General features: G+C 45.2%; 2 protein-coding genes and 1 long non-coding RNA gene across 8 annotated transcripts in view; all 3 read right to left on the minus strand.

Annotated features, from left to right (window-relative positions):
* The window catches only part of PDE4B (phosphodiesterase 4B), a 198,803-nt gene extending 190,167 nt beyond the window's left edge, over positions 1-8,636 (minus strand). Inside the window, exon 1 of the mRNA XM_064664929.1 lies at positions 8,327-8,636. The gene's annotated coding sequence lies outside the window, so the exon portion shown is untranslated. The remainder of the gene's footprint in view (positions 1-8,326) is intronic.
* Positions 8,637-9,592: 956 nt separating this feature from the next.
* On the minus strand, positions 9,593-19,225 carry LOC135419002 (uncharacterized). The gene is made up of 2 exons (XR_010432770.1): positions 18,565-19,225; positions 9,593-17,466 (listed from the first exon to the last, which is right to left on the minus strand). It is a non-coding gene; the product is annotated as an uncharacterized LOC135419002 (long non-coding RNA).
* A 621-nt stretch (positions 19,226-19,846) lies between these two features.
* The window catches only part of LEPR (leptin receptor), a 42,743-nt gene continuing 36,021 nt past the window's right edge, over positions 19,847-26,568 (minus strand). For 4 of the 6 annotated variants that reach the window (XM_064664917.1, XM_064664919.1, XM_064664920.1 and 1 more), the window contains 5 exons: positions 25,662-25,844; positions 25,051-25,146; positions 24,563-24,665; positions 23,853-23,928; positions 19,847-22,263 (listed from right to left, as the gene is read on the minus strand). In XM_064664917.1, the coding sequence (XP_064520987.1) occupies positions 21,460-22,263; positions 23,853-23,928; positions 24,563-24,665; positions 25,051-25,146; positions 25,662-25,844 (1,262 nt within the window). In that variant the 3' untranslated portion in view covers positions 19,847-21,459. Of the gene's footprint in view, positions 22,264-23,852; positions 23,976-24,562; positions 24,666-25,050; positions 25,147-25,661; positions 25,845-26,568 lie in introns of all 6 variants that reach the window. The other 2 variants (XR_010432764.1, XR_010432763.1) reach the window with 2 other exon arrangements.

The following is a 26,568-nucleotide window of genomic DNA, read 5'->3' on the forward strand; positions in this document are numbered from 1 at the left end:
ACAAGGAAGATACTAAAGAATGTGTCTTTTTACTTCCTTCTAGTCATTTTTCCTTTTTTAAAAATATCTGGTTTTCTGTGAATATGCCAATTGGCTCCAGAAGGAAACCAAGCATTAAGTAAACAATGATTTATTTTTACAGTTCTTGTGCCTGACTTTATTTGAACACTGCCTTGTTCTTGCCTTTCTGAGAAAAGGCAGTTAAAATCTTCCATTTAGAATTTAATTGATTCATCAGTGACCCACAAGCAGCTTGAAAAAAACCACAATGGTCCCATGGCTCTGCCAGAAATAAGAAAAATGGAAAAAATACACGGGAACAATTCACCTACGGAACAGGGGGAACACTGGACACACAAATAACACCTCAAACTCTACCAAAAGCAGCAGGGGATTTCAGAATCCCAAAATATCCTGTATATGCTGAAAGCAAAGGACAAGCTCAGAATGAGAAAATAGGAGCTATAGAAGTGCCAGGCTTCTAATCATCCTGCTTTTCCAAGTATTTCCCTTTAGTAAATGCTTTTCACCCAAAGGTCTGTAAGTTCCATACATACATAATTCATTAGGAAGGTGCAGTGAAGAGGTCTTAGGATAGAAATTCTGGGATGAATTCTAGAAAGGAAATGCAGAATTGAGGCAGACAAAGGAACGAAGGGAAGAAGAAAAGTGACACAAAACCAGCTGAGGCACATTGACTTCTCCCAGCCTGGCACACCTGGGAAGAATCAGTGGGAAGGGAATCCTAACAACTATTATATTCATTGTAATGGTAGCAATAGATCCTTGGTCTAGAGCTTCCTATGATGTACCTGGTTTGGAGTTATCTCAGCTAAGAACCTGCCATGAAATCCTCAGGATCAGCAGCCAAGGACGGGATCCCCCAGCTCTGCTCTTCTTACTTGGCACCTCATCATTAAGGCTCCTCAAGAAGCTGCTAAAACTATCAAGGATGACAACCTGGGATAAGTTTTCTGCTCTCCTTTGAGAATCCCAAAAGATGTACTGAGAGAGTTTTCCTCAGTGGGAAGATGAGAAGTTCTGGAAGAATCACAGAATCCCAAAATATGCTGAGTTGGAAGGGACCCATAAGGATTATCCAGTCCAACCCTCAGCCCTGCACAGGACCATCCCCAAGAGTCACACCAGGTGCCCCAGAGGATCATCCAAACACTCCTTGAGCTCTGGCAGCCTTGGTGCTGTGACCACTGCCCTGGGGAGCCTGTTCAGTGTCCAAACACCCTCTGGGGGAAGAACCTTTTTCTGAGATCCAACCTAAACCTGCCCTGACACAACTTCAGGCCATTCCCTGGGGTCTTGTCCCTGGTCCCCACAGAGCAGAGATCAGTGCCTGCCCCTCCTCTTCCCCTCCCAAGGAAGTTGTAACTGCAATGAGGTCTCCCCTCAGTCTGCTCTTCTCCAGCTGAACACACTAAGTGCCCTCAGCTGCTCCAAATGACACTTAATATACCCCTTCCAAATGTGCTTTGCTCCTGCCCAAGCATGGCTGGTGAACTCAGACCATGACCACCTATTCCCAGATGAAAAATGGGAGAATCCTGTGCTATTGCAGTGACAATTTTCCAAGCTGATGCAAGGGAAGTTGAAGCTGAAGCTGATTCCAAGGGATTGCAAATGTTCTCCATGGACATCTTTTCTTCCAGTGGCATGACCAAAATAGGCAGCAGTGAGTTCAGCTCCTGCACCACACTCAGGCACTGGGAGATTTGTGATTAGTATTCCTGAGCACACTGTGCATCCTGAGAATATGATTTGCTTTGAACAGAATCCCATCAAACAGAGCAGCTTCACCCTGAAGGTTTCCATATGTCTTATACTTATTTTCTTCTCAAGAGCTCTTGTGCTGTTGGATTATTTTCTGCTTCTTATTTAGGCTTGGAGTTTCAGCAGTGGTTACTCCCGAGGATTAATCATTTTGGATTCCTCTCCTCCTGAAGTTCCTGTTCTCACTATTTATAAGCACTCTTGAAAGTATCCCCCTTGCAAGGAGCTCCACTCCAGATTTATCTTTCACATTTAACGAGTGCTCTGGCAATTTCAGAAGATTTCTTGGTGCTGTTTATTCAAGTGGGATGTAGCCTATTGCTTCCTTGAGCAATTACTGAATTACAAAAGCATGAATGAAACAAAAATCAATTGCAAGAATTTATTTTCTGAGCTGAGCATGGTACTAATCCTTCCCCCAATGCTCAGGAGTAATTTGTCCCTGGGTGCCCATCTGACAGGCAGAAAACATTCAATCCAGATCAATCTGTGTGTCTCAGAGGGTGATCTTTGTTTAGCAACAAGAAGGTTCCTCCATCAAGGGAAATTTCTCCTCATTTTTCTTGACGTGCCACAGGTACCAAACCTGATTTTTGCACGTCAGTGAGAAAACACCACAGCTCCCAACAACTCCCAGATTTCTTCTGTACTGCAGGCAGTCACTTTATTTGACTTGGTTCCCAGGAAAAACACTGTTGGTTTTATGTGTCAGTGGCACCTGAGTTCACCAGGACTCCAGGGAAAATCAAAACTGAAAATATGATGGTTATCTATTCTAGGAAAGGAAAGGGTCAGCTTCTTGTTTACAAGTTTAGAAACACTGTAATGAAAGAAAAACATATGAAAGAATACTGAGGAGAAAATCCTCTGTGAGCTCTCTGTGGCTGCCGTGTGCACCTGCCCTGAGGTACCTCTGTCAAAAACACACAACCACCTCATGAATATTGGCTCTACAACAGGTTGAGCTTATTCCTGGGTTTAGGAGAGCAGAGCTGACTTCTCTTGCAGACATGACTTACCAACCCATGCCGTGGCATCACCTTATTTGCTGCTCCCCATTCTGCTGTTTTGCCTGGCTCTGTGTAGGCCTCCAGACCATATCGTTCCCTTGGATTTATTTTAGTTGACCTTTCTTTCCCCTTTTCTCTCTTCCTACTTCTTCACTTGTAGAACAGGGTGTTGTCTCACAAGCTCTGCATTGAATACCTTGTGAAAACCATTCTTTCATTGCAAACATCACACGAACAATCCCTGTCCTAGTTCCTGAGAGCTGAAAATTATTTGATAAAGCAGGTATTAGTACCTGCTGTGTGGTTACTCTTCTGGTCAGCCTTTTATTACCTGTTCTGTGTCATTCTAGTCCTGTGCTGCTCCCCAACCCTGTGGCAAAGATCGTGCCACAAACAGCCACCACTCCCTGCAAAATCTGCTGCTTAAATCAGGTCAAACATAGGGTATTATCAGAGAGCAAATTAATTAGAGAGCAAATGGGTACATATTAACCATTTAGCAGCTGGGGCAGGTCAGCTGAACGTTCTCAACAGGCAGCTGTTGGCAAATGAGGTGCATTGCAGCAAACAACATTCAAAGTATTCCTCAAAAATGTCATCTCACAGTTTGCATCCTCGTGCTCCCATTGGAACACGGCCCAGACCTTCCACAGAAGGTTTTCCATCCTCTTCCAGGCAACACTCCTGACATTCCAAGGAACAAAGAGGACACCAGTTACCTCAGCTTCTCTGATGCAAAAGATCCTGGTGGCCTCCATTGCTTTTCTGCTACCAGAAACTAATGTAATATATGAGAGAGTACATTATACACTGGAATACTGGCACTTCATCCAATCACCTGAAGCCCACAAGAAAACAGAAATGCTACAAGATTTCTTGGTCAAGCCACAGTGAAATCTCAGAGGCTTTAAGCACCTGAGAAGGAAATCTCCTTTGAGTTAACTGGTGTTTCAATTATAAAAAGAAACTTCAAAAATCTCGGTCAGCTTAGTACTTTCATTTTCAGAGCATGGAATGCAAACAGCGAGGAAAATACCTCAGAAGGGCAATAATAAGGATTTAGAGCCTTCAGTGATACAAAAATTCAAGCCTGCAGCTCTTTTTGATCCTTTTTCCTCTTTCCTGTAAGCACCCAGACAGGATATTCCTTGGGCTCTGGATACCCCAGGATGGCCTCCACAGCTTGGTTTGAAGGAATTTCTAGAGTAGGGCACTAAAGGGGCTGACACACAATTATTACAAAAGGTAACACCAGAAAGACAAGGGACAAATGGCTCAGTTTACTGTCAAGAAAGGGTCAGTATGGGATGGAATCTTTCCTGGAGTGAAGGCTCTTAAAACCTTTCCTGCTGGCAGGAAAGCAGCCTCTACATCACTGCTCACAAAGCTGAGTGTCTAACAGGGAATCATAGAACCACAGCAAGTTTTAAAGGAAACCTGGATCTTAACTCCAGCTCAGCAAGGCTGCTCATCCTCAGAGCCCATCAAAAGGCATTTTGCCTGCTTGGCTTCAGCCACAGTTTAAAGACCATAACTCAGCTCTTCTGGTGTGATTGGTGCTCTCATTTCCAAATCCATGCTGAGAAACTCAACCTGAGTGGGCTGTGGCTTTAACTACCCTCTAGTCAAGACTTCTCCTTCAAGGCACCCCCCTGTTAGTATCAGCCCTTACTGGTGTTACAGAAATGAACAGTCATCAACCCACAGCTTGCCAGCCCTAATTTTAGCCACACTACTACATGTAGCACTTCCACACATGGGGAGAAACACCTAAACTTGTGACAGATCCCATCCCTTTCCCAGTGGCTTTTTATGCCATATTGCACCTCTGAGCTCCTTCCACCCCACCAGAACCTACTGTAACTTCACAGGAGTCAAAGGTAACTCTGTATCACCCACTCACATCCTCCTGAGCTCCAACACCAAACCCAGCCCAGCCTCACCCACTATCCCACAGCCCATCACAAGCCATTTGTTTGTGCTGGCACAACTTTTACCCGTCTCTCAACTCTTTAACAACTTAACAGTAAAGATGTTCAGCCCATAAGGTACCAAGTTTTATAATTCTACCCCAAATAAGCTACTTTTTTACTACATAAAAAAACTCACTCTAAACAATACCTTTGCTCTACACTGTCCCAATTCCCAACCTACATTTTCAGTACCACCAAGACTGTCCTTACTTCTTCCAGGCCTTGGTTCCTCATGGGTAAAAATATCCATAACCTTCTTTGCTTGGCCTCCAAAGAGGAGAGAAATTTCAGGAAAGAGATGGATGGAGGGGAGGAAAAAAAATCCCTCAATCCACACACACAAAACCCCCACATGGACAGAAAAAAAAAGGGAGAACAAAGACAACTGTAGGGGGATTTTCTGGCTCTTTCTCCCCTGATTTATGAATAAACAAAGTGTACCATTAAGTGGCCAAACACAAGGAAGTGCCAAACTCAGAGTGCACATGTGCACTTCCAGAATTACACTTTGTAAGCACCTGAAGAGGCACAGATCTAATCCCTCCCCATCCACTCATCTATTCCCTCATCACTCACAGCAACACCAGATGCTGCAACACAGTAACACCAGATGTGCAAGAAATCCCACTGCAGGCAGACATGGAATAATCTGCTCTCCCAGAAAGTTTCCTCCAAGTCTTATTTCTCAGACAGTGGCTTAAGCTATGAGGGATAACCAGTTACATCTTTTTTATTATTATTACTGTTCTCCAAAATTTTCTTTTTAGTATTTGCAAAGTTTCTCAGACTTCTGGACACCTCTGTGATTTACAGTAATTATTTTGGATTCAAGCTCTGTGCTTGAGGAGCTCTCTGGGAAGTATTCCCTTGGTCTAATTGGACATCTAATGAAAAATTAAATTAAGTTAAAAAATTAAATTAAAAGTCTTGAATGCTGCACACCTACTTGTTTTTCTATTGCATGACCAGGGAAAAGGTTCTTAACTTACTTTCTCTGTATCATTCATGATATTCTCTCTAACTTGTTAACCTGAATAAGGGCTATATCCTTAAACTATTTGGAATGTACTGGCATGAAGGCCTCCTAGATTAATGGAACCAATTGCATTTTACACTCAGAGAACTAAGAGGAAAGAGAAACTAGCCTTTCCTAGATGTTTTTAGCAAGGAACATGATCCTATCAATTTGTTCTTCTCTTGTAAAAACAAGCTTTTCAAGCTGAAAGCTGTTTTCATAATTAAAGAAATCCAGCTAAAATGTTTTACCTACACCACTTAAACCATTCCTCTGCATTGCCTGAAACCAAAACATTGCAGCAGCAAGAAGCTGAGAGTGAAGCTGACAAATTATTTTAATTCTCTCAACTCAGGGAAATACAGGGGCAAAAAAAAACCACCCAGAGCATGAGTAATAACAGCAGATTAATATCCCTTCGCTTTAGAAGTAATATTTAAAGTAGACACACATCTGTTTGCAACAGTCATTAAGGTTATGGGAGTGCTTTCCCATCATTATTTGTCCTACACCTTTCTAATACTTTTTTTTCCATCTACTAAGGTTGGATTTATCCTACTGCCCTAATTTACTATTTTACTTACTGATGGAACCAGTGTAAAGTCTTACATGCTTTATTTGCATAAGAGGCATTTAATATAAACGACTAAAGGTATTTCTAAGCATTGTTTTCTCACCATTTTCCTCACTTTGTAAGGACTTCCCACATCTATACCAGGGCAGATCACCCCAAGGAAGGGGTGTTTGGGTAAAACAAACTTATCAGCACTTAAAATTGCCATTTTAGGAAGGATTTCACAAATCTATCCATGGTTATTCATTTCAAATATGGGAATTCAAGAGAGTTGATTGTAATGACTTTTTAAACGAGACTGGTGTTCCCAGAGACGATTAGTCAGCTAATCTGGTCTAAGCTTCCTGCTGGATAAGTCAGGCTCTGGAGCAAGGATTTGAATGCTGAATAAGGAGAGGTTTCCATGTGACGTGAAAAGAGCTGGGGAGTAAATACAGGGTTGGTTGAGGAAAAACCTGAATATGATTTTGGAAGAAGCAGCAAACAAGGCTGAATCTCACATTTTACTTCAGGTTCCCATTAAAGCATTACATTGAAAATTATTTACTGGAATCTAAAATGTCTAAAGATGAGGATAAAGGGTGATATAGCTGTACGTGGAGTAGCTGAGGAGGCACATGGAAAATTATTAAAACAGATTAGATGATAAGAGAAACATAATTACAATGAATAATTTGCCATATGCAGCCAGTACACCTAAAAAGTGCACTAGAAAAGCACTCGTATGAAAAAGCTTTAGATTCCAGATGATTTATATATCACAGATTTACTTATAACCCAGCCACCCTTTCTGGACCAGTGAGGAACACAGCAAACGAGCATCTTTCTCAAATTGGTCTAAAAAGTTCTGTGTTTCATTGGCTTTACAACACGCAAATTCACCTTATTGGCTGCTGACATCAGAATTTCAGAGGAAAAAGATAAAAAGCATTGTATGAATTCTGCTAAAAATTTACAAATCCCTCAAGAATTCTCTCCCCAGTGTAGGTGATCTCTTGGGACGTTTCCTATTGCAACACATGCTGAGCACCACACAAAGCAACCCAATACCTTCATGGTTACATCCTACCCCGAGAGATCTACAGTGAATAGCTTGTTGCACATCAGAACTGAGTTATCACTCCTCAACCTGCACCCCAAGGGGGGAAAGGAGCAGCTCTCCTTGCTCCATGGGCTTGCAGGCAGCTGCTGCCGTGGAGCTGATGTGGAGTTACACCAAGGAAACACTCAACTTCCACATCCTCCCTAAACTCACAACTCCCACCAGGCACCGAACTGAGAAAAGGAGAAGCAGAAAAAACAAACTGACTCAAAGCACATGTCAGAGAACATGATGCAGAGCTGGAGAGCCTGGGAGGGGAAATGTCTCCGGGAGATGAACATCGGGAGGGCTGATCCCACCAGGATTCAGGAGGACCCAAGGCTGCAGATCGCTCGGGAGCTTTGGGCGAGGGCTGACCTGTTTTGGAGGTGGAACCCGGCCATGGCAGCCCCCAGCCCATGTGCTGGAGGACACAAATCCTGGGCACACGATTCAATGGACCTTAACAGGTTCAGGATAAAATGAGCAATTCCAACAGAAATTTGGAATAGAAAGCTTATAGAAAGAAACAGAAGGAATATAGAGGTACAGCTAAAATATCCGTTAAATGTAGAAAGACTAGAAATAAAATAATGTAAAATCAACAAATAAGTACATCTTCGCTCTCCAGAAAACCACAAGCCCCCCCCTCGGCCCCCCCTTTTTTTCCCCCTCAAACTATCAGTTCTTAACGCCATGTGATTCTATAGGACCAAACTTACTGGAATCACCGAAACACCCCACAAGTGACTCAGTCGTTTTCCTCCATCGGCCCCGCGCCGGGGGCGCTCCCCAACCCCGGGCACGTAACAGGTACCGGGACCCCCGGGACCCGCCGGGACCCCCGGGCAGGGCCGGGCAGGGCCCCCCAGCCCCGGCAGCGCTTACCTCGGCCCGGCGGCGTGTCCGTGGCTCGGCCGCAGGTTCCGCAGCCCCTCAGCGCTCCATGGCGCGGGAATGGCAGCGGAGCGGCGGCTCCAAGGCGCGATCGGGGCCGGCACCGCGGGGCTGCGCCGGCGGCTCGGCTCAGCCACGATCCGCTCCTTCTCTTCCCTCCTCGATCCGCTCCTTCTCGCACCGCTCTGCTCCTTCCCTTCCCTCCTCGCTCCTTTCCTTTCCTTCCCTTCCCTTCCCGCTCCGCTCCTTCCTTCCCTGCTCCGCTCTGTCAGTCCTTCCCTGCACCGCTCCGTCTCTCTCGGCTCCGCTCCTCCCCGCTCTGCTCCTTCTCTTCCCTTCCCGCTCCTTCCCTCTCTGCTCCTCTCCTTCCCACCCCACACCGCTCCTTCCCTTCCCTCCCCGCTCTCTCCGTCCCTCCCCCGCCGCAGTCTCTGGCCCTGCCCCGGGTGGGGTCCGGCCCCGGCCCCGCCCGCCCCGTGTCCTCCCCTCAGTCCAGGGACCCCCTTCCGGCCGCCGGCCGAGTTTGGCCCGCAGCCCGCTGGGCCAAGGTGAGTTCTGTCACACGGGCTGCAGCAAATCCAGCACAATTCCGGGCTGGATGGCGCTTGGAGCAACCTGGTCTAGTGGGTGGCATCGCTGCCCGTGGCAGAGGGGGGAACGACGTCCACATTGAGGTCCCTTCCAAACTAAATCAGTCTGTGGTGCTATGGAATCACTCAGGAATAAAGCACAAATGTATCAGTATATGTGCATCCGTAGGGGCAGAGCAGGGGAGGGAGCAGCTCTGAGGGCTCTCCTTAGGCAATGCTCAAAGGCAGGGACAGAGGACACCCCACACACAGAGGGACCACCAGCCCCCTGCAAGGTACAAACGACAGGACACTCGTGATGGCACAGCTGGGCCAGGCTGGCGAACAGGAGCTGCTTGTACCTTTAAGATGCAATGGCAGAGCGTGCCATGTCTGTATGTGATGGTCACACCACCCCCAAACATCCCTGATGTGGGAGATAAGGAGAACTCATATGGTTTCGTTATGGCAGGAACTCCTGTTTGATCCTCACTGTCATGCGAGATCTTTGGGTGTTTGATGTCTTCATCAAAGGGCAAGTTTCTGGAGTAATAATGTGAAGAACTTGGTTCACATGTTAAAAGAGGAAGTTTCCAGTCTCTGTGGCTGAGGAGCAGCATTTAAAAGGCTTAAAGAACCCACCCCAGCTCCCAAAACCTCAGAGTCCAGAACAGAAAAATAAAATCCATTCATTATAAAACCTTTTAAATTAAGAGTTAAACTGGTTATTTGTGGATGACACACAGCCCCTTGATTTTTTCCAGGGATTAATGACTGCAGGCTCTGAAAACTGAACAGAAGGGCTGCTGTGTTGTAATTCCTGCTCAAGTACCATCCTATGGCCTTGTATCCCACAGACCCACAGTCCAGACCATACCAGACCCTGATAAACCAGTCTTTATGCAGTAAAAGGACAATATTGAATGAAAGTTTTGTACAACATAAAGAGGAGAAAAGATTGTCTGTCCTGCTGTCCAGCTCAATAAAACTAAGAGTTAATAACTGCTTGATAGATCTCTATAATATACAGGAGTTTCTTTTTGCATACACAAAATGTAAAAGTAATTATCAATCAAATTTCAATTCCCCCTCCCAAAGGCAAATTTATTTCTGTACATGTGTAAAAAAATGTGTAAGACTGCCAACAACTCTAATTCAAATGATGATTTCAGGTATATACTGAATTTCCTTTATTACTTCATATTACAAACAAGGGTACAGAAGAAGGACAACCTCCATGAGCACATGATGCTGAAGTGCTGGAATCTTTACAGCCATGAAAAGTATTTCTCCTGAATGTTTTGCACTGTTATAACTTAATCACCTCATCCTTTCCTTTGCCAATAAAATATAACTCCCAACATTTCCCTCCATTTGTAGCATTTCAATGACTTGAAGGAGCAGCGGTGATATTTTCCCCTGCTCTGTTTGCTGCCTTGGACAGAGTCAGGTGTGAGAAATGTGGTTGAGAGTCTGGTGTGCAACAGTGTCAAACTTTGTGAAACTCCATAGAGAAGTCAGTTCAGCAATCATTCCCTAGATTCCAGGTTTAACCTTTGGGGTTTAGATTCAGGCAGGTCCTTGGTTGTTGGGTATGGAATATTTAGGAGAGTTGTCTCTTAACTGTAAGCACCAAACAATACAAGTTAAGGGACAGAATTTTCAAATGGTTAAAAGAAATTCTTCTAGACTACAAAGCCAGGAAAATGAAAGTCTTGCTTTTCATCCTGCACAGCCTCCAGGCAGCACATCCCAGATTTTAACTCCCTGGCAACGAGACATCAGTAATCCTGGTTTAGACAACGATTTATGGTCATGGATGAAATTCCAAAGCCTGAGAACAGACAGCAGAGCTTCACCCTGGTGGGGAGGACCTGCTTGTTACTGCTGCCTGTGAGCTGGCAGCAGCAGCCCTAAGTGTTCCTCCTCTCTTTCCAGCCCTCTGGCTGCCTGACATCCTCTTGGAAACTTGGTAGCGAGGGCTGATACCAGGAGGATGAAATTAAAAAACTCCTCAGAGCTCATGCTGTGATTGTATCACAGGCTCGTGTTATTCTTATATCCCTCCACTGATCTGCCAAGTCAACTCCAAGAAGTCATCCCTGGCATTAAGACATTCCACAGGCCCTGAGCACTCATAATCCACACTAGAACTGAACACTGAAATCTGCAGCGCTCACAGTTCTGACACTGCTGTGCTACAATTATCAAATGCCACTCAGGAGCACAAATTTTTCATTGTCAAGAAGCTCTAAACATCCTAAAGGACTTAATGGCCATAAATCTGCCTGAGATCCTCCCAGCCTTGGGAAAAGGTCACTTCTCAGTTACTTACACTGACCAATGCTGTGCAGTCAGTGCCTTTGTCATTCCCCATAGACATCTAATGAGCTCTCAGATACACAATAGTCAGGCAAATGGTCTTTAAGATCATGGTTTAGATGAGCTTTAAGATCTCTTTCAACCCAAACCATTCTTTAAGTGCCAACACCGTAGAGGTGATGCCCAAGGGATCAGTTCAGGCAGTAACTCAGGAGTATTTTTGGATGCATTGTTGACCTGGAGTTCTCACTTACCAACCCAAGCGATGCTTTTCATCATTTCCAGGTTACCATTTCCATCAGTACCATTTCTGCCCCGTTATGGTGCAGGATTCTCAATCTGCTGTGTTGCAACCCAAAAAGCTGCCTAGTAGGATGAAGAATATTGGTGATACCTTCCTTCCTGCTCCTCAGTGGAGGGATAGTACAGCTTTGTGTCCAGAAAGTAGAACTACCTCTGGATCAAACCTGAGGATGTAGAGTGAGCCAAGAAGTAAATATTAGTAATAACTGTGTCACCAATTATTGCTCCGTGGGAAGTGTACATCCCTTGGGCTTTGCTTTCTCTGTTATAAAAAAATAAAGAAATGCATATGTGAAAGAGGACGGGGTAAAAGTCCAACTTACTAAAATAGGACACTATTGCATTCATTTTATTTTCTTCCTGAGGAGACTGAGAGAAAAAAAATAACCTGGCAGATGTCTGTCGTTTTGCTTAATGCACTGAGATCCTTTGGAGAAATATGTGGTAGGAGAGCTTGTACAGAATAGAATAAATGGCTTCAGTGAGGCCCTGTCAAAACAGTACAAAGATACATTTCCCATTAAAAGAGAAAGGAAGCAAAAGCAAATGTGTTTGGAATGATAATGGCTGATTTTAGGCAGAAGGAAGTTCCTGTACCCTCCACCACCCCACCCCACCCCAACAGGCAGTGCAGCCCCAGAACCTCCACTGACACCATTTTGTGGTTTTTTGCAAAATTTTCTGGGTTTTCTCTTCATTTTGTGTCCTCCTCTCTCCAAAATCCCTCTTTTCAGAGAGGATCAGGAGATTTCTTGGTGCTGCCAACACCAAGCAAAGACAGCAAGTACCCCCCCACACACACACAGCTTCCCTCTGTGTCCTCAGTTCAGCAAACCCAAATGGCTTTGTCATCTTCTCTCCTCTTCTGGTAAAGTTTTGGTACCAGAAAAGGGGATTCAGGTGAAAACTGGTGGGAGGCTGCAGAGTGTTAAGGGATTAAAAGGACAGTATGGAAACAGAGAAAGGAAACAAAGACCTTGGATACTGTAAGAGATCAATGAATTAATTCATTGGGCAGAATTAAGGAATGTTTGTGCTCCCCTCTCTGTCCTTCCACTGCAGCCGAAGTGGCTGAAGAAGCTCACATATATCAAATAGAAGAGAATTGAATTAAAATAATTTTATTAAATTAATAACAGATGCTGTGATCAGGCAAGGAGATTTACCCTCCACATTTCATACCAGCAGTAGAAGAATTGTTGCTTTTGCTTTCAAGAGAGAGAGAAGAGCTGAGCAAGGAGGGATGAGGTGCAGGGCAGGCACTCCAGCCCTCCTTAGCTTCCTGAAGCATTATTAGGGACTTATTTGGGAGAAATGCACGGAGCAGCCAGCTGTGCTGGGAAAGATGCACTTCCTACCCTTTCAAAAGTTCATTTGAGAGGCTGCTAATAAGGCTGTTCACTCTCACCTCTCCTCAGGATGAGGAGGCTGCTGTGGATTCCCAAATCATGTATGTAAATGGATAAATACAGCAGTCCAGGCAGCCTCCAGACTGGCTTCCCTAACAAAGACCAACCAGCTTTACCTGGGAAAAGGGAAAGCTTAGGAAACCACTGAAGCTCAATTTATTAATTTTAATATCTTCTAAAATGCTGTGCAGCTTTTAAATACAGGCACTCCCCTGCAGCCCTAAAGTAATGCCAAGGACAGAATGCAACCACCGGAATTCCTCATTCCTAAACCAGCATGGAGGTGCAGCTTGCAGCCATCAGGATGACTGGAGATGGGAAGCAGTGGTGGCATGAAAGGTTTTATCATAGTCCTAAGTCAATAAGGATTACTACATGGATGACTAGTCCTTCTGAAATAAGTTTGGAAACCAGAATATTTTGGTTAAAGACAACCGTGCAGAATTACAGCACTTCCTGAGATCTCAGATTCCCAATTTTCTCTACAGGCTGGGTTCTAAGAGGGAGGAAGGGCATTAGGAGAATCCTTAGCCATGGGTATCATCACAGACATAGCTGGGAAGTGCTGGATGTCCTGGAAAATACATGCAACAGAGCAGAAAAAATAGGTGGATTGTTTTGTGCCCTGCTCTGGAGAAGGTGGACATTCCACTGATTCAGCTCAGGGTTCCACAGCTTTCATGGCAGGCCCAAAAGGTGCCCAGAAAGGATCAGGTGTTGACTTTATCAGGGAAGACAAGATAAGTGGGTTTTTCCAGGCAAAGAATTGAGGAAGGAAAAAGCTTATGTCAATTTGCAGCTTCCCCACAGCCTTGGATCAGTACAAGCACTTCACTCCTCTTCCTCCTCCTCAGCCACAAGACTGGCAGACACGGAGCTGATTCATTCCCCTGAGCTCTTTGGGAGGATCCCAATCCCTGAGAGGATTAAGGTGGTGCTGGGGGTCCCAGCTGACACTTGCAGAGGGAGTTGCTGGTGAATATTCTCCTGCTGGCAGTGAGGACTCTCTGGCTGCCAGCCTGGAACTCGAGTGTTGTACCCAGCCCAGTTTATAAAACCGTAGGAGGGTCTGTGTCTAGATGTTGATGAATTCTGTGAAAAAACAGCCACTAACAATATTTTCCAGTTCTTGTCTTGCATAACAGCAAAGGTCCTGGTATTTTATGAAGGAATCAGCTGAAGTTTCATCTAATAAAGTGATCCGAACTCAAGTAATACACGTAACAGACAAAAGGAATTGAGTCATGACATTAAAGCTTGAATTCTGCATGGAATAGAATCCTGGAATGGTTTGGGCTGTCAGGGATCTTAAAGCTCATCGTGTTCCACCCCCTCCTAATTCAATGTCTATTTTCATATCCAACTGATGAGGAAAAGAGAATAAAGGACCCACAGTTACAATATTACAGATCATGGAATAATTAAGCTTAGAAAAACCCTCTGAGACCATTGAGTCCAACCATTTCCAAGCATTGCCAAGGCCACCATTAAACCATGTCCCCAAGAGACACATCCACATAGTTTTAAAATCCCTCCAGGGCTGGGGACTCTCTGCCCTGGGTGGCTGTGCTAGGGTTGGACAACACTTTATGGGAAGGAATTTTCCCAGTATTCAACCTGAACCTCCCCTGGTGTGACTTGAGGCAGTTTCCCCTTGTCCCTTGTTCCCTGGGAGCAGAGCCCGACCCCCACCTGGCTCCACCCTCCTGTCAAGGAGTTGTAGAGAGCCAGAAGGTCCCCCCTGAGCCTCCTTTTCTCAGGGCTGAGCCCCCCCAGCTCCCTCAGCCACTCCTGGTGCCCCAGAATCTTCACCCGCACCATTACAAGACAAAGCAGCAAATAAATCATTGTCTGTACTTTCAGAGTGCATTTCAAAATCCTGTGGATTGAAAACAAAAAGAAACCCAACAAAGAAACCCAACAGGAAGAGCTGTTGGAAGAAACCTCTCTGCAGCTACCTCTGTCCCTGCTCCAGGCCAGAAAGAATTTCCAGGGTATGTGGGAAGGTACCTGGTGCAGAAACAGGGATCAGGGCTGAGCCCCTCACAGGTCCCTCAGGGTCCCAGTGTTGAGGAGTAGGTTGGTCCCCACTGAGGCAGCAGCCCCTCAGCTGGTGTTTTCATGCCCACCCAGCTGGAGCAGAGGGATGACAAGCTGTTCATGCAAACAGCAGCAGGTCTCTTTTGACATTAGGCAGCCACAAGACTAAATAATCCTTTCAGTGCCAGGCTCTTCCAGCCCAGCTCTTTAGTCATCAGTTGAAGCTTGAAATAAGTCTCTGAGTGCTTCTTTACAGCCTGTACTGGGTATCCTGCCCACCTGTGTATGTGCCTTGCCAGCTTGGATTTGAGAGAACTAACAGGGACTCTAGTCCTTGGTTTTCCAACCCTGTCCATTCATTGAATTATAGAATCCCAGACTGGTCTGGGTTGGAAAAGACCTTAAAGCCCATCAGTTCCACCCCCGTTCCCTGGGCAGGGACACCTTCCACCAGCCCAGGTCGCTCCTTCTCCTTTGCCAAGTGACACAGCTGGTGCCATATGGAAATGAGTTTCTCTGCTGAGAAACAGCTTTGTAGAAGTAGCACGAGGCAGTTCTGTGCTTGTTACCTGTTCTTAATGCTCCTCTCAGCTTTGAAGGCACAAATGGATGCTTTTGAAGTAATTTTCAGTGATAGCAAATGAGCTTCATTTGCATCCAGAAAGGGCCCACCCAGGACTATGGAAAGAGGGGGGCTGCACTTCACTGGCAGTGAGAAAGGCCGAACAAGACCCTCTAATTAGATATGAACTGCAGAGGTGGGCACTGTCATGACCTTTATCACACACAGGCCCCACACAGCCCAGAGGCCTCGCTGGCCACATCTTTCCATCCACATTCAAAGCCCCCCCCCCCCGGATCTCCTTTCCTCCATCTCTCTTCGTAATTTGTTTTTCCATTCATTCCCTCCCAGCAGGACGCTGCATTATTTCAGAAGCCATCAAGACTGATTTTCAGCTCTCCTAGGGAGAGTCTCTCAGTGCCTGGCCCTGCTTTGCTGATGACAGCTCTTGCATAAGCAGCTCCTGATGGGTAGTAATTAATTAGAGTCTCACACAGACAATTCCCTTTTCTTTTGTTTGGAATCATTAGTGAACAGAATGGCACCTGCCAAAACCTCCTGGTTTTCCATCCACAAGGATTCTGTGTCTTTCCAGTTTGGCTCTTCTTGAAAGGCAGCTATTTTTTGGTCCTTTTGGTGTTGCTGGGGCTGGGTGCCAGCACTGCAGAGCTCTGCTGTGAGAGCCACAGCGCTGCCACCACGTCCTTGTCAACTGCAGCATCTGGGCACTGGGTCAGCACTGAAATCCCAGAGTTTGATTGCGGCATGTTGGAATAATCTGGATGCACGACACGGCCTATGGACTTAATTCAAACCTTGATAAAAGTAATTCCTATTGCTTTCTCAGCAGAAGGAGGACTGGAAGAACGGGATCCTTCCTCTTGCAGAAATTCCTACCAGAAACCTGCATTTTAATTATCTTTTCTGCAACAGAGAACACATAATGTGGAACATCCACAGCAAAAATCACAGGGTAATGACTTGAAGGATGTATCACTCACTTCCATGCTTTAAAATTATGGAATCCTGGGTTGGAAGGGACCTTAAAGGTCATCTAGTTCCAACTCCCTGACATAAAAGCAGTTTTGTGTTATTATCATAAAACCCTGACTGAGGAGGCACACTGAGAGTTAATGGAGAGCAACAGCAAGTGAGTCCCTGTGTCCCAGAGAGAAGCAGGGATAACTTGTTAGTGGTGGTTCACTGCAGTAAAATTATAACAAAGTGGGATAATAAAAGCAACTGTTTTGTATATTATATTATTATTTAAATAATATTTGAGTATCATAATATTTGCATATATGTATTCAAATAACTATAGAAACTCCCTCCAGAAGTGCATCATACTGAAGTATTTTTACAGACAACCTTAGCAGTTTCCAAAAATTAATACTCTTACCCCAGCACATTAATTTCTGAGTTTGATCAGGGGTTTTTTTATAGAAGGACACACAAAACGAGTGTGTCCTGTTTCTGCCTCTCCATCCCCAGCTATCCATTGGCTTCCCAGTTCCAAGCAGGTTCCCCAGGAGCTGGTCAGGGTGAGCCCAGCAGTGGGTGATGCAGAGGGGGGAGGCAGGTGAGGATTTCAGGCCTTGCTCATAGAGGTGTCATGGAGATGGTGGCTATAAAAAAGATATCTAAAGGGGTAATTTTCTTACTTCTGTGTTTATTTAAATAAACACAAAAAAAACCCCCACCAGCCCACACCAACCCACCTGGGTATTCCTTGGAAAAAACCTCAACTTTCCATGTGTTCACTGCTCACCTCCATTGATCTCTCTCCCCATCCAGTGTCCAGCTGCAAAGCCCACTTGCATCACAGGACTTTTCCTCATGTGTCCCAAAATAAGTGATCCATTGATCCTTCACACTTCCCAGTGCAGAGGTGGCCATGCCTGGCCTGTCCCCCAGGCTCTGCAGTGCCTAGAGGGATGATTAAAGAGTGGGGACATGGGGGGTCCTTCCCCAGGAGCAGGGAAGGGGAGGTAGGGACAACCCATCCCGTGGGACTGGGTGGCTTTTCAGGGCACTCAAAGGCTTTGTGTTGCCATTTCAGTCCCTGAACTGTGACTGTGGGCAGCAGGAGCTGCTCACAGCGATGCCTCAGCTCACTCCAAATAACAGGGAGACCTTGCAGAGTCTGAGCACAGGAGTATCCCACTCAAATCCAGGAGGAAAATGTCAAGCCCGGAGCCGACTCCATGCGGTTCGTGCTGTGCCAGCAGCACCAATGGAGGAAGATTTGGGCAGGAAATCTGCTCTTCCATCAGTTACTGCTGCACCTGCACACATGGACACAGCAGGACCAGGTGTGTGTGCAACAAATGAGCCAGATCAGAGAATTCCAGAGTCATTTCGGTTGGAAAAGACCCTTGAGATCATCCAGCCAAGCAAAAGCAGAGACACCTGCCCCTGATCCTCTGAGCTCTCCCTGTGCCCGGTTGCACAGTGTGGGGCACTGCAGGACAACAGGATCTCACACTTCCAGAGACAGCTGAGAAAAATGTGTCTCAGGCAGCAGCTCTGGGCTCCTCAGGTCCAGCCCTATAAAGTATAACTCTAAGGGTTTTCCCAAATTAAAAAAAAAAACAACATGTCGATGAGCGAGTTTTCCAGTGGGAAACCCTGGGGCAGGACTGGCTCCCACACCAGGTGATGGCTCACTGTGACAGGCAAACACCTGCTCACCAGTGACAGCCACTGACAGAGGAGACCCCATCAGACCAGGGGTGAAGGGCATCAGCTGAAACCCATTTTGTCCCCAGGAACCCTGTTCCTTGGATGCAGATCCCAGCATGACCCTGTTCCCTACTTTCTCCCTGTTTCTTGGCAGAGACTTCTCAGGTCTCCTGCCAAGAGAGGCAGTGAGCACTAACTCCCGGCTCTGTTCCACTCCAGTTTCAAGGACAGCTCCTGCTACAGAGCTCCTTTCAGCTCCTTCCTCTGTCCCTTGGGCCCCATGGACAGTTGTTTTGAAATGAGTGAGAGCTTCTATTCTGACTATAACAAAAATCACCTTACCTTCCAAAACCACCTTTGCCCAGGCACTGCACCTTCCCATCTCCATCTCTCCCACGATATTTTGCTCCTGCCTCAAACACATGTAGTGGCTGCATCGTGGCAGAAGGAGCTGGCTGGAAACATGGAATAAACCCCTGTGATCCGCCACAGCACGGGAAGGACTCAGCTGTGTTACACAAATAAACTGACATGAAGTTGAGGGGAAAAAATAATGGTGGAAAATAACAAGATAACTTGTCCCAGCTCCTAATTTCCTCTCCCAAAGGCAGCTGCTGCCTGCAGGAGCAGCCGGAGCTGAAACTGTAACAGGAGCCAGGGCAAGGCAGACGCAGCAGATGGTGGGTTCAGAATATGCAGATTTTGGCTTTATATGTGAGCAGAGAGAGGTGAAGAGAGGGATCGAATGTCCGTTTGATCCGGATGAAAATGCCAGACTGAGAAGCAGTTTCAGGAATTATTTATGGGATAAACTGGTACAGCTGTGGCCTCAGCTGTGGGTCAGGACCTGGGTTCACCTGCACGACCAGGAACCCCAGGAAGGGATTCTGTCACTTGGTTCTACACTAATTACACTGAAAATCTCTTTTTGCTGAAGCAGAAGAGACCAGCTCACATTTGCTGTATTTCTGACATCCACAGCAGGATTTCTGTAGAGCAGATGAATTTGGTCTGGCCATTTGGAAAAAACATGGGATAGCAGTGGGAGGACAGGCTGGACTCCCAAAAGTGCTGATACCACCATCCATCGAGGGAAGACCTCATGCACTCCTCCTAACAGAGCAATTCCTGAGCACAGCTGGAGGCACAGTCCTGCATGACAGGGACAGAAGGTTAACTCCTGTATTTTCCCACATTCCCAGGAAAGCCTTCCCTGGTTCCCCCAGCTGATCCTTCCCACAGCTAATGCTACTCTTGTCCTTACAGAGTTACTGGGTAAGGACTGAGGGCGCTAAAATCAACGTGAGCTTTTCACGTCTTGAGAAGGAAGATCTTCAAACACAGCTAAATTATTTTTCCAGACACTCACCTCCCACATCTTCACACTCCAGGGGATGTTGGATCTGGTGGACAAACCCCCTGGAGAGGCAGAATCCAAAGCCGAGCCCATTCCCAGGACCCTGGAGTTGTGCCACATCAAGTTCCCATGCCGGCAGGAGGGAATTCCTTCTCTCAGATAAATCCTAAGTCAGCAGTTCCCTCAGTGCTTGTCACAGCTTTACCCCTGGAATGCTGCAGGAACCTGCAGGTTTGTCCCACAGCCCCCAATCACAGTGAAAGCGAGTTTTGGGGTCCTCAACAGAAAACATCTTTTAATCCCTCGCCACACACAATATTTTTGAAACCAGAACATCAGATCTGCATCACAGTCAACATTAGAAACAAAGCAGCCCACAAGAGCCAGGTCAGCAGCTTGTCCAAAAAAACCAGCAGCTGGGTTTTGTGTTAAGCTGGTCTTAAATTCACACTCACTTTGGTTTTTACTATTGACACTGGGTTTTGCACTTTTGGTTTTGCCTCTGTTAAGTTTCACAGAGATTTAGCTTTGGAATACACAATAAATTCATACTTCTTAGCTCCTCAAAATAGTTCTCTGAAAAGGCACATGTACAAAAATATTTACCAACTATGAAGTAAAAAAAACCAAAAACAACAGATTTGGCTTGCAAATAGGTATGGGCTTTTTTACCTGGTTATCTCAGAAAATACAGCCAGAATGCAAGACCTGATTTTCCTCCCACCTGGAGCTTTCCCACTGACTGTAGTAGGGCTGTGGAGGCAAACTGACTTCTCCAAGACCTGATTTTTCTCCCACCTGGAGATTTCTGGCTGAGTGGAGCAGGGTTGTGGAGGCAAACTGACTTCTCCAAGTCCATACAGACAGGTTAGTTCAGACAAGATCAAAAATACAGGGTCCTTGGATCAAATTCCCGTCTTTTCTACTGCAGAATCTTAGGAAAGTGGTTGGGAGAGATGTCAGTTTTATGGTAGTACCATTTGTACTGGAATCTCGTGTTCAACAACAAAAGTGTGGATGTTTAACTTCCAAACATCAGTTTATCCAGGTAACACCCACAACTAATGGAAACTTAAGAATTTTTATTCTCTTCCTCTTCTTGAGGCTTCCCTGAGCCTTTCACTGCTTGACCCCTTCCTTCCAACCACATCCAGCTCAACTTGGTGTCACAAGTCATTCCCAGTGAAATGAAGCTTCCCCCCCCAAAACCACCTCCCATATAAATATTTCAGTCTACATATTAGGTCACTCCTTGCTCCCTCATCCTTGGGGTCCCCAGGTGAACCCTAAAACCAGAACAAGCTCTCTGAATGCAGTTTGAGGAGACACTTCACTCCTAAACAGAGAGAAGATGTGTGCATGGGTCTGTGCTGCCAATACACGTGCTCTCCCCAGGGGAAAACTGTTGGACAACAAGAAATGGAGAGAAGCCCAAGGCTACAGAACTGGATGGAACCCACACCAAGACAAAAGGACAGTCAGTGACTGTACAAGAAAGGCATTGGGTTCATTTGGTGGATGGTGTTGAATCCTTCTGAGCCCTTGAGGAGTGTTTGGGAATCTCCCAAAGCCTCTCACCTCAATGTCTACAGCACCCAATCTGATTTCAAGTCCAATTCTTCACTGGAGTCGTCAGACATAACACCTCTAACAGGCACCAGCAACAGGTAACATGGTACCTGAGGTAACTTGGAAAATCAGATCTCTAAAGGAAGGCCTCACATTTGAAAATCAGGTCAAGGAATGGAATTTTTTCCTACTTAAATCCTGGCACTTAAATATAGAACCCAGCTCCAAGAGAGGAGAGCTCCTGGAGGAAGTCAGGAGAGGGAAAAACAGGGGAATGCATCAACACCTAAAAAACCACTAGTAGTCTCAAATTATGGTGTGATGACAGCAGAGTTTTTCTCTGTGGCCTCCTTTCCCTTGGCAGCAGCCATCCCAAACTGTGGCACATATGGCACCATGGCTTTGGGCTTGAGGCTACTTTGGATAAACCCATGGACATCCGTCGGTGTGTGCTGAAGAACTCCCGTGTCTGTGAGCAGATTCCTTGTATGGAACTGACACAGCATCTCAGAACTTTCTGTTAGAAAAATACCATTTTCTCTTTTTTCCAATGGTGTTATCCCAAGGTAACACAGGCTCCGCTCAAGACTGTCCGTGAAAGCATCGTCATGGTCAGAAGGCTCTGAAAATCCCTCTGAAGAGATAAGGGACAGGGTCTTGCTGGGCTGCCTGCCCGGTGAGCCAGGGAACACCAGAAACACTCCACTTCCCACCTCCCAAGTGCTACTGGAGAAGGCACCTGAAACCGTGGAATCTTCTGCTAAGAAGCATCGATCAAAACAACTCCTTGGATTCATTTTCCACTCGCAAAGCCCATCGGATCGGGAGTTGCCGACAACAGTCGCATATTTGAGGTCAATTCCTCCACTGCCCTGCACCTCCTGGGAGCTCTGGGAGGAGCTGCTGCTGTTGAAGTGGCTGCTCGAGCAAGCAGAGTCACGTTCAGAGTCTTGGGGGTTTGGAAATGTGGAAGCAATTCCTAAAAAATCTTGTGTGTCTTCTTTTTCTGAGGCTTTGGTGACACTGATGTCTTCCAGCACTATCTCTGCATCTAGGAGAGGTTCAAATGAGGTGGCTTCAGGGTGCTTGGTAAAAAGATGCTCAAAAGTTTCAGGCTGGAAGAAAAGAGATATTTTAATGTTCATCTCTTGCTTAAAAGTTTTATTGCAGTATCAAGGTACTGATTTTATGGATCACAAATCCAAACACCTGAGTGCATTCCCAGGGCACTCTGAGGACCCTGGAGTTTTGCCACATCAAGTTCCCACATTGTTTTTCAAGAGCATATAGTTGAAAATCCTCTACAATATATTTCCTCAACAGATTTAATAATTTATATGGCAGCTGAAGTAACTTTCCTTGCTAGGATTGTATTATTCAGGGTCAAATTCAGCCTGTCCATAGTATTTTTGGAACACCTCCATCTAAGCAGCAGTGAAGAGAAACACCTTTACTTCAGAGAAATATAGGATTTACTACTACTTAATACAGGTGAGTGTACAGCAGGATGAACTGACAGCAACACCAGCACTCCGAGAGCTACAAAGGAAAACTCACTTGAAAAACATGTATTTCCTAATGAATTCGGGACAAAACAGACTAAACCAGGTTTTATGTATATCAACAAACCATGTTTTACAGCAGGGAAGCTGCCAAAACAATGAGGAACATGTCAAAATACTCAGAGGAGTGTGCAATTATAGCAAAGAGTGTACAACTCATGTATCTTGGGCTTCCAGCCACTCCAAACTCGCTATCAGTGTTGCCTCGGCCCTCGCGTGACAGGACTGATTTCTTGTGATTTCAGTACTTGTCACACAAGTCCATCACCAAAATTAACAGGGAGCTTTTGAACAACCAAAAAACCTTGTGTCCCCCTCATACACCTGCTCGCCTGAGGCAGGTGGTTTATCCTGAACACAGATGTTTATATTCCTTCCCTCATCCCAGCCCCCGGGATCTGCTCTCTGGGCACCACAGCAAACACAGATAGAGTTGCCCACAGAGATTAAACCCACCACATCCAAGGACCAGGGGTGTTGTGTGGCAAAGGCCACCATCTGTCAGCTCTGACACATCACTCATTAAAGCCTGTCAGATATTTATCAAATACAATGCATAATCCATTGTCTGGGGAAATGGAATCCTCTGGAGTATCAGCCAGGACACAGCTGGATTTCTAGATGCATGTATGGTGTGAGCTAGGTGCAAACTGCATTAAACAACAGGCAAAGTTGCTCCATAAAACTCAGGAGAAAAGTCAGCCTCAGGTCACCAGCTCCCAGACTTTGCTGACCAGATGGAACTAGAACCAAACCCACAGGGAAGCTCAAGCATGGCCCAAAGGTGCTCTTTTGGAATTACCAGACCTAAATTTGGATTATTGTCTCAGTGATGATACTCTGGGACCAGGAGAAACTTTGTTTGCTGATACAAACGAAGGTGCATAAACGTTACACCCATGGGATTCTACAACTGATTCACTAATTGGTGTAAAATTTAAACATTCAAAAGAGCTCTTGGGGTCTGGTCCTGACTCTTTTCCAGCTCTCAGCTCTCTGTATTGCTGACTCCAGAGGCTCCAAGTTCTTCCTTCAGAAGTTAGGCAGGGTCTGGCCTAACCCACAGGTAGAGCCCAGTCCTGAACTCACAGCAGCCAGAATCCCCGGGCTGGGGGAAGCAGCATTACCAGGGAAATACACACCTGCTGAAAATTAACTCCTTGTGCCCACGAGCAATTCTTGGGGTTTGGAACATCCTCCCAAAGCAGCTTCTTCATTCTGAAATGTCAGGTAAATGCTGGAGTTGGTACGTCATAGGGGCTGTACTGTACAGAAAAGGAACCTCTGCAATTTTATTTATCCAGAGCACTATGACCATGAAACATTCATTTTAGATATTATAGATGGCTGAAATTTAATGCAAAATATAAAGAAATAAAAAAGTGACATAGCAGGTGGCAGTTTTGCAAATTATCAAAGGTACAGACAGTCTGTGCTGGATGACCCCAACTCACCAATGCCTGAAGGGGCTCCAAGAGAGCTGGAGAGAGACTTTGGGCAAAGGCCTGGAGGGACAGGACAAGGGGGAATAGCTTCCCACTGCCAGAGGGCAGGGTTAGGTGGGATAGTGGGAAGGAATTCTCCCCTGTGAGGGTGGTGAGGCCCTGGCACAGGCTGCCCAGAGAGGCTGTGGCTGCCCCATCCCTGGAAGTGTCCAAGGCCAGGTTGGACGGGGCTTGGAGCAACCTGGGATAGTGGAAGGTGTCCCTGCCCATGGGAGGGGGTGGAACTGGATGAGCTTTAATATTCCTCCCAACCCAAACCAGTCTGGGATTCTGTGAAACCAGTTCAGCAGACTGGGACCAGTGAAGCTGCACCACCTGGAACTTATAGATGACAACAAAAAACATACCTTTGGTGTGAAACCAGCAACACTCCCAGCAACAAAACAGAGGTTGAAATAACTATTGGCAGAACCACGGAGAGGCTGCCATTATTCTCATTTTCAAATCCACCTGGAAATAAAGGAGTTCAGATAATAATGCAGAAAAATAATTTGTCTGTGAACAAAGAGTTTGCAACAGGGAAATAACACACAATAGAAACAACTGCTTAAATGGAAAAAAGCCTTGATAAACAGTGTCATTGCAAATCAACAAACCTTTCCCTTGAGAATAAAGAGACAAAAAGGAGGGAATCACTTTAAATAGGAATTTAGTTTCTCACTGAACTAATCCCACAGAGTTTTCAAATTAAAGCTACTGAAGTCTGTTTATAGTTACATTACAATTGCTTCATTACTGATATTTTTTTCTGGTAAGACAGAGACTTTTGCATTTAAAGGTCACTTTTATAAGCTCCTATTTTATAAAAGACAAGGACAAAGATCCTGTCAGTCACCTTTGCTAAACTGATCTGTTGCTCTGGCTCTGCCAACTCCTCCAGCAAACACAGGGTACAGGCTGAACTGGTACTTCTCAATCAGAATAAAGTAATCTGGAAAGAGGAAATCAGACATTTGAATCCAAAATATTATCCAACTTTTAGACAATTCCCTCCACAGAGGCTCTGGTCACAGTTCAGAGTTCAGATCAACCCAGAGAAGGCAATAAGGGAAATAATCCTTTATAGATCCCTACTTTAATATCATAAGATTAAAACTATTAATCCATCCTGGATAATCCAGCATTATTCTGTCATGGAATTAACATCTTCATGGATCTACTGTAAAAACTTTTAAGGTTAAAGCCAAAATGCAAATGAAAAGCACATACTAAACTAATTAGCTTCTGTACTCAATATTCCAGAACTAATTTTATTGTATTGCCACAAAATGAACACACTCCTGAGCCTCACTCTGTTAACCTGATTATTAAAACAGTCAATCCTCTAATGATCATCAAAAATTTGTCTATTGGTCCTTACCATGAAAGACATCAGAAATAAAAACAGGACTCCAAAAGCTCAGCAAAATAACATATTATGCGTTATATTTTCAAGTGCACACTCACCATAAATGTAATATTTACTCATATTTGGAGGAACTCGCACCCATTTTGTCTCCTCTTCTTTGTTAAGGTTCTTCCACTCAATAACAAAGGATGTTATCATATAGATTTGGGGTGAGAGAGTCCAGACCACAATGACACAGGTGCTGTTCACGGGGTAAGCGCTCAGCGACCGCACGGCATCCACTGAGGAACAGGGGGAACAGCCACGATCAACATCCCATAAAACATACAGGACTGCTAAATTTCAGCACTTGAACACTTGTTTAGTTATCTCCTACCTAATAAAGCCTGATCTTCAGTTGACATCAGCAGATATGTTTCTCTCTAAGTTCAGTTTACACCAACCAGTCCCAAATGCTAAATACATCAAATTTCTTAGACATCAAATATCCCGATTCTCATGTGCACCTCCTTATTTATCCTTAACCAAAAATTATCAGCAAATACTGAACTGTCAGGACTAAACACAGCAGAGTGCAGTCAAATCCATGAATTGCTACTCAGGAAGTCAAGCCAAACCTCTGAGAACTCTGCACCCTGGCAGCCTGTCAGGTGAGCAGCCAGAAACGCAACCACATTTCATTTTGGAAACAACAAAACATTCCCCAGCAGGAATGTTGGGTGTTCCCAAGACAAAGTAGATGAAAGATTAGTTCTACAGTAGGATTTCATTTTTCTTTGACTAATTACTTTATATTCTGTTAGGAGGGAAGTCAGCCCAGTGACAGACAACTCTTTTCCCAACCCAAAAATCATTAGGATTTTCATACAATGGAAATTTCAGTTTTCAAACAGCTCTCTTGGTCCTGAATGTATCTCCATAAAACATTTCTTATTCTGACAGAGGGAATTTTATTACAAAGAAACAGCATCACAATGATTCCTTGTGATTCTCAAAATGGCTGTT

This window comes from Pseudopipra pipra, chromosome 9 (genome assembly GCF_036250125.1).
Source record: "Pseudopipra pipra isolate bDixPip1 chromosome 9, bDixPip1.hap1, whole genome shotgun sequence".
Classification (NCBI taxonomy): Eukaryota; Metazoa; Chordata; class Aves; order Passeriformes; family Pipridae; genus Pseudopipra; species Pseudopipra pipra.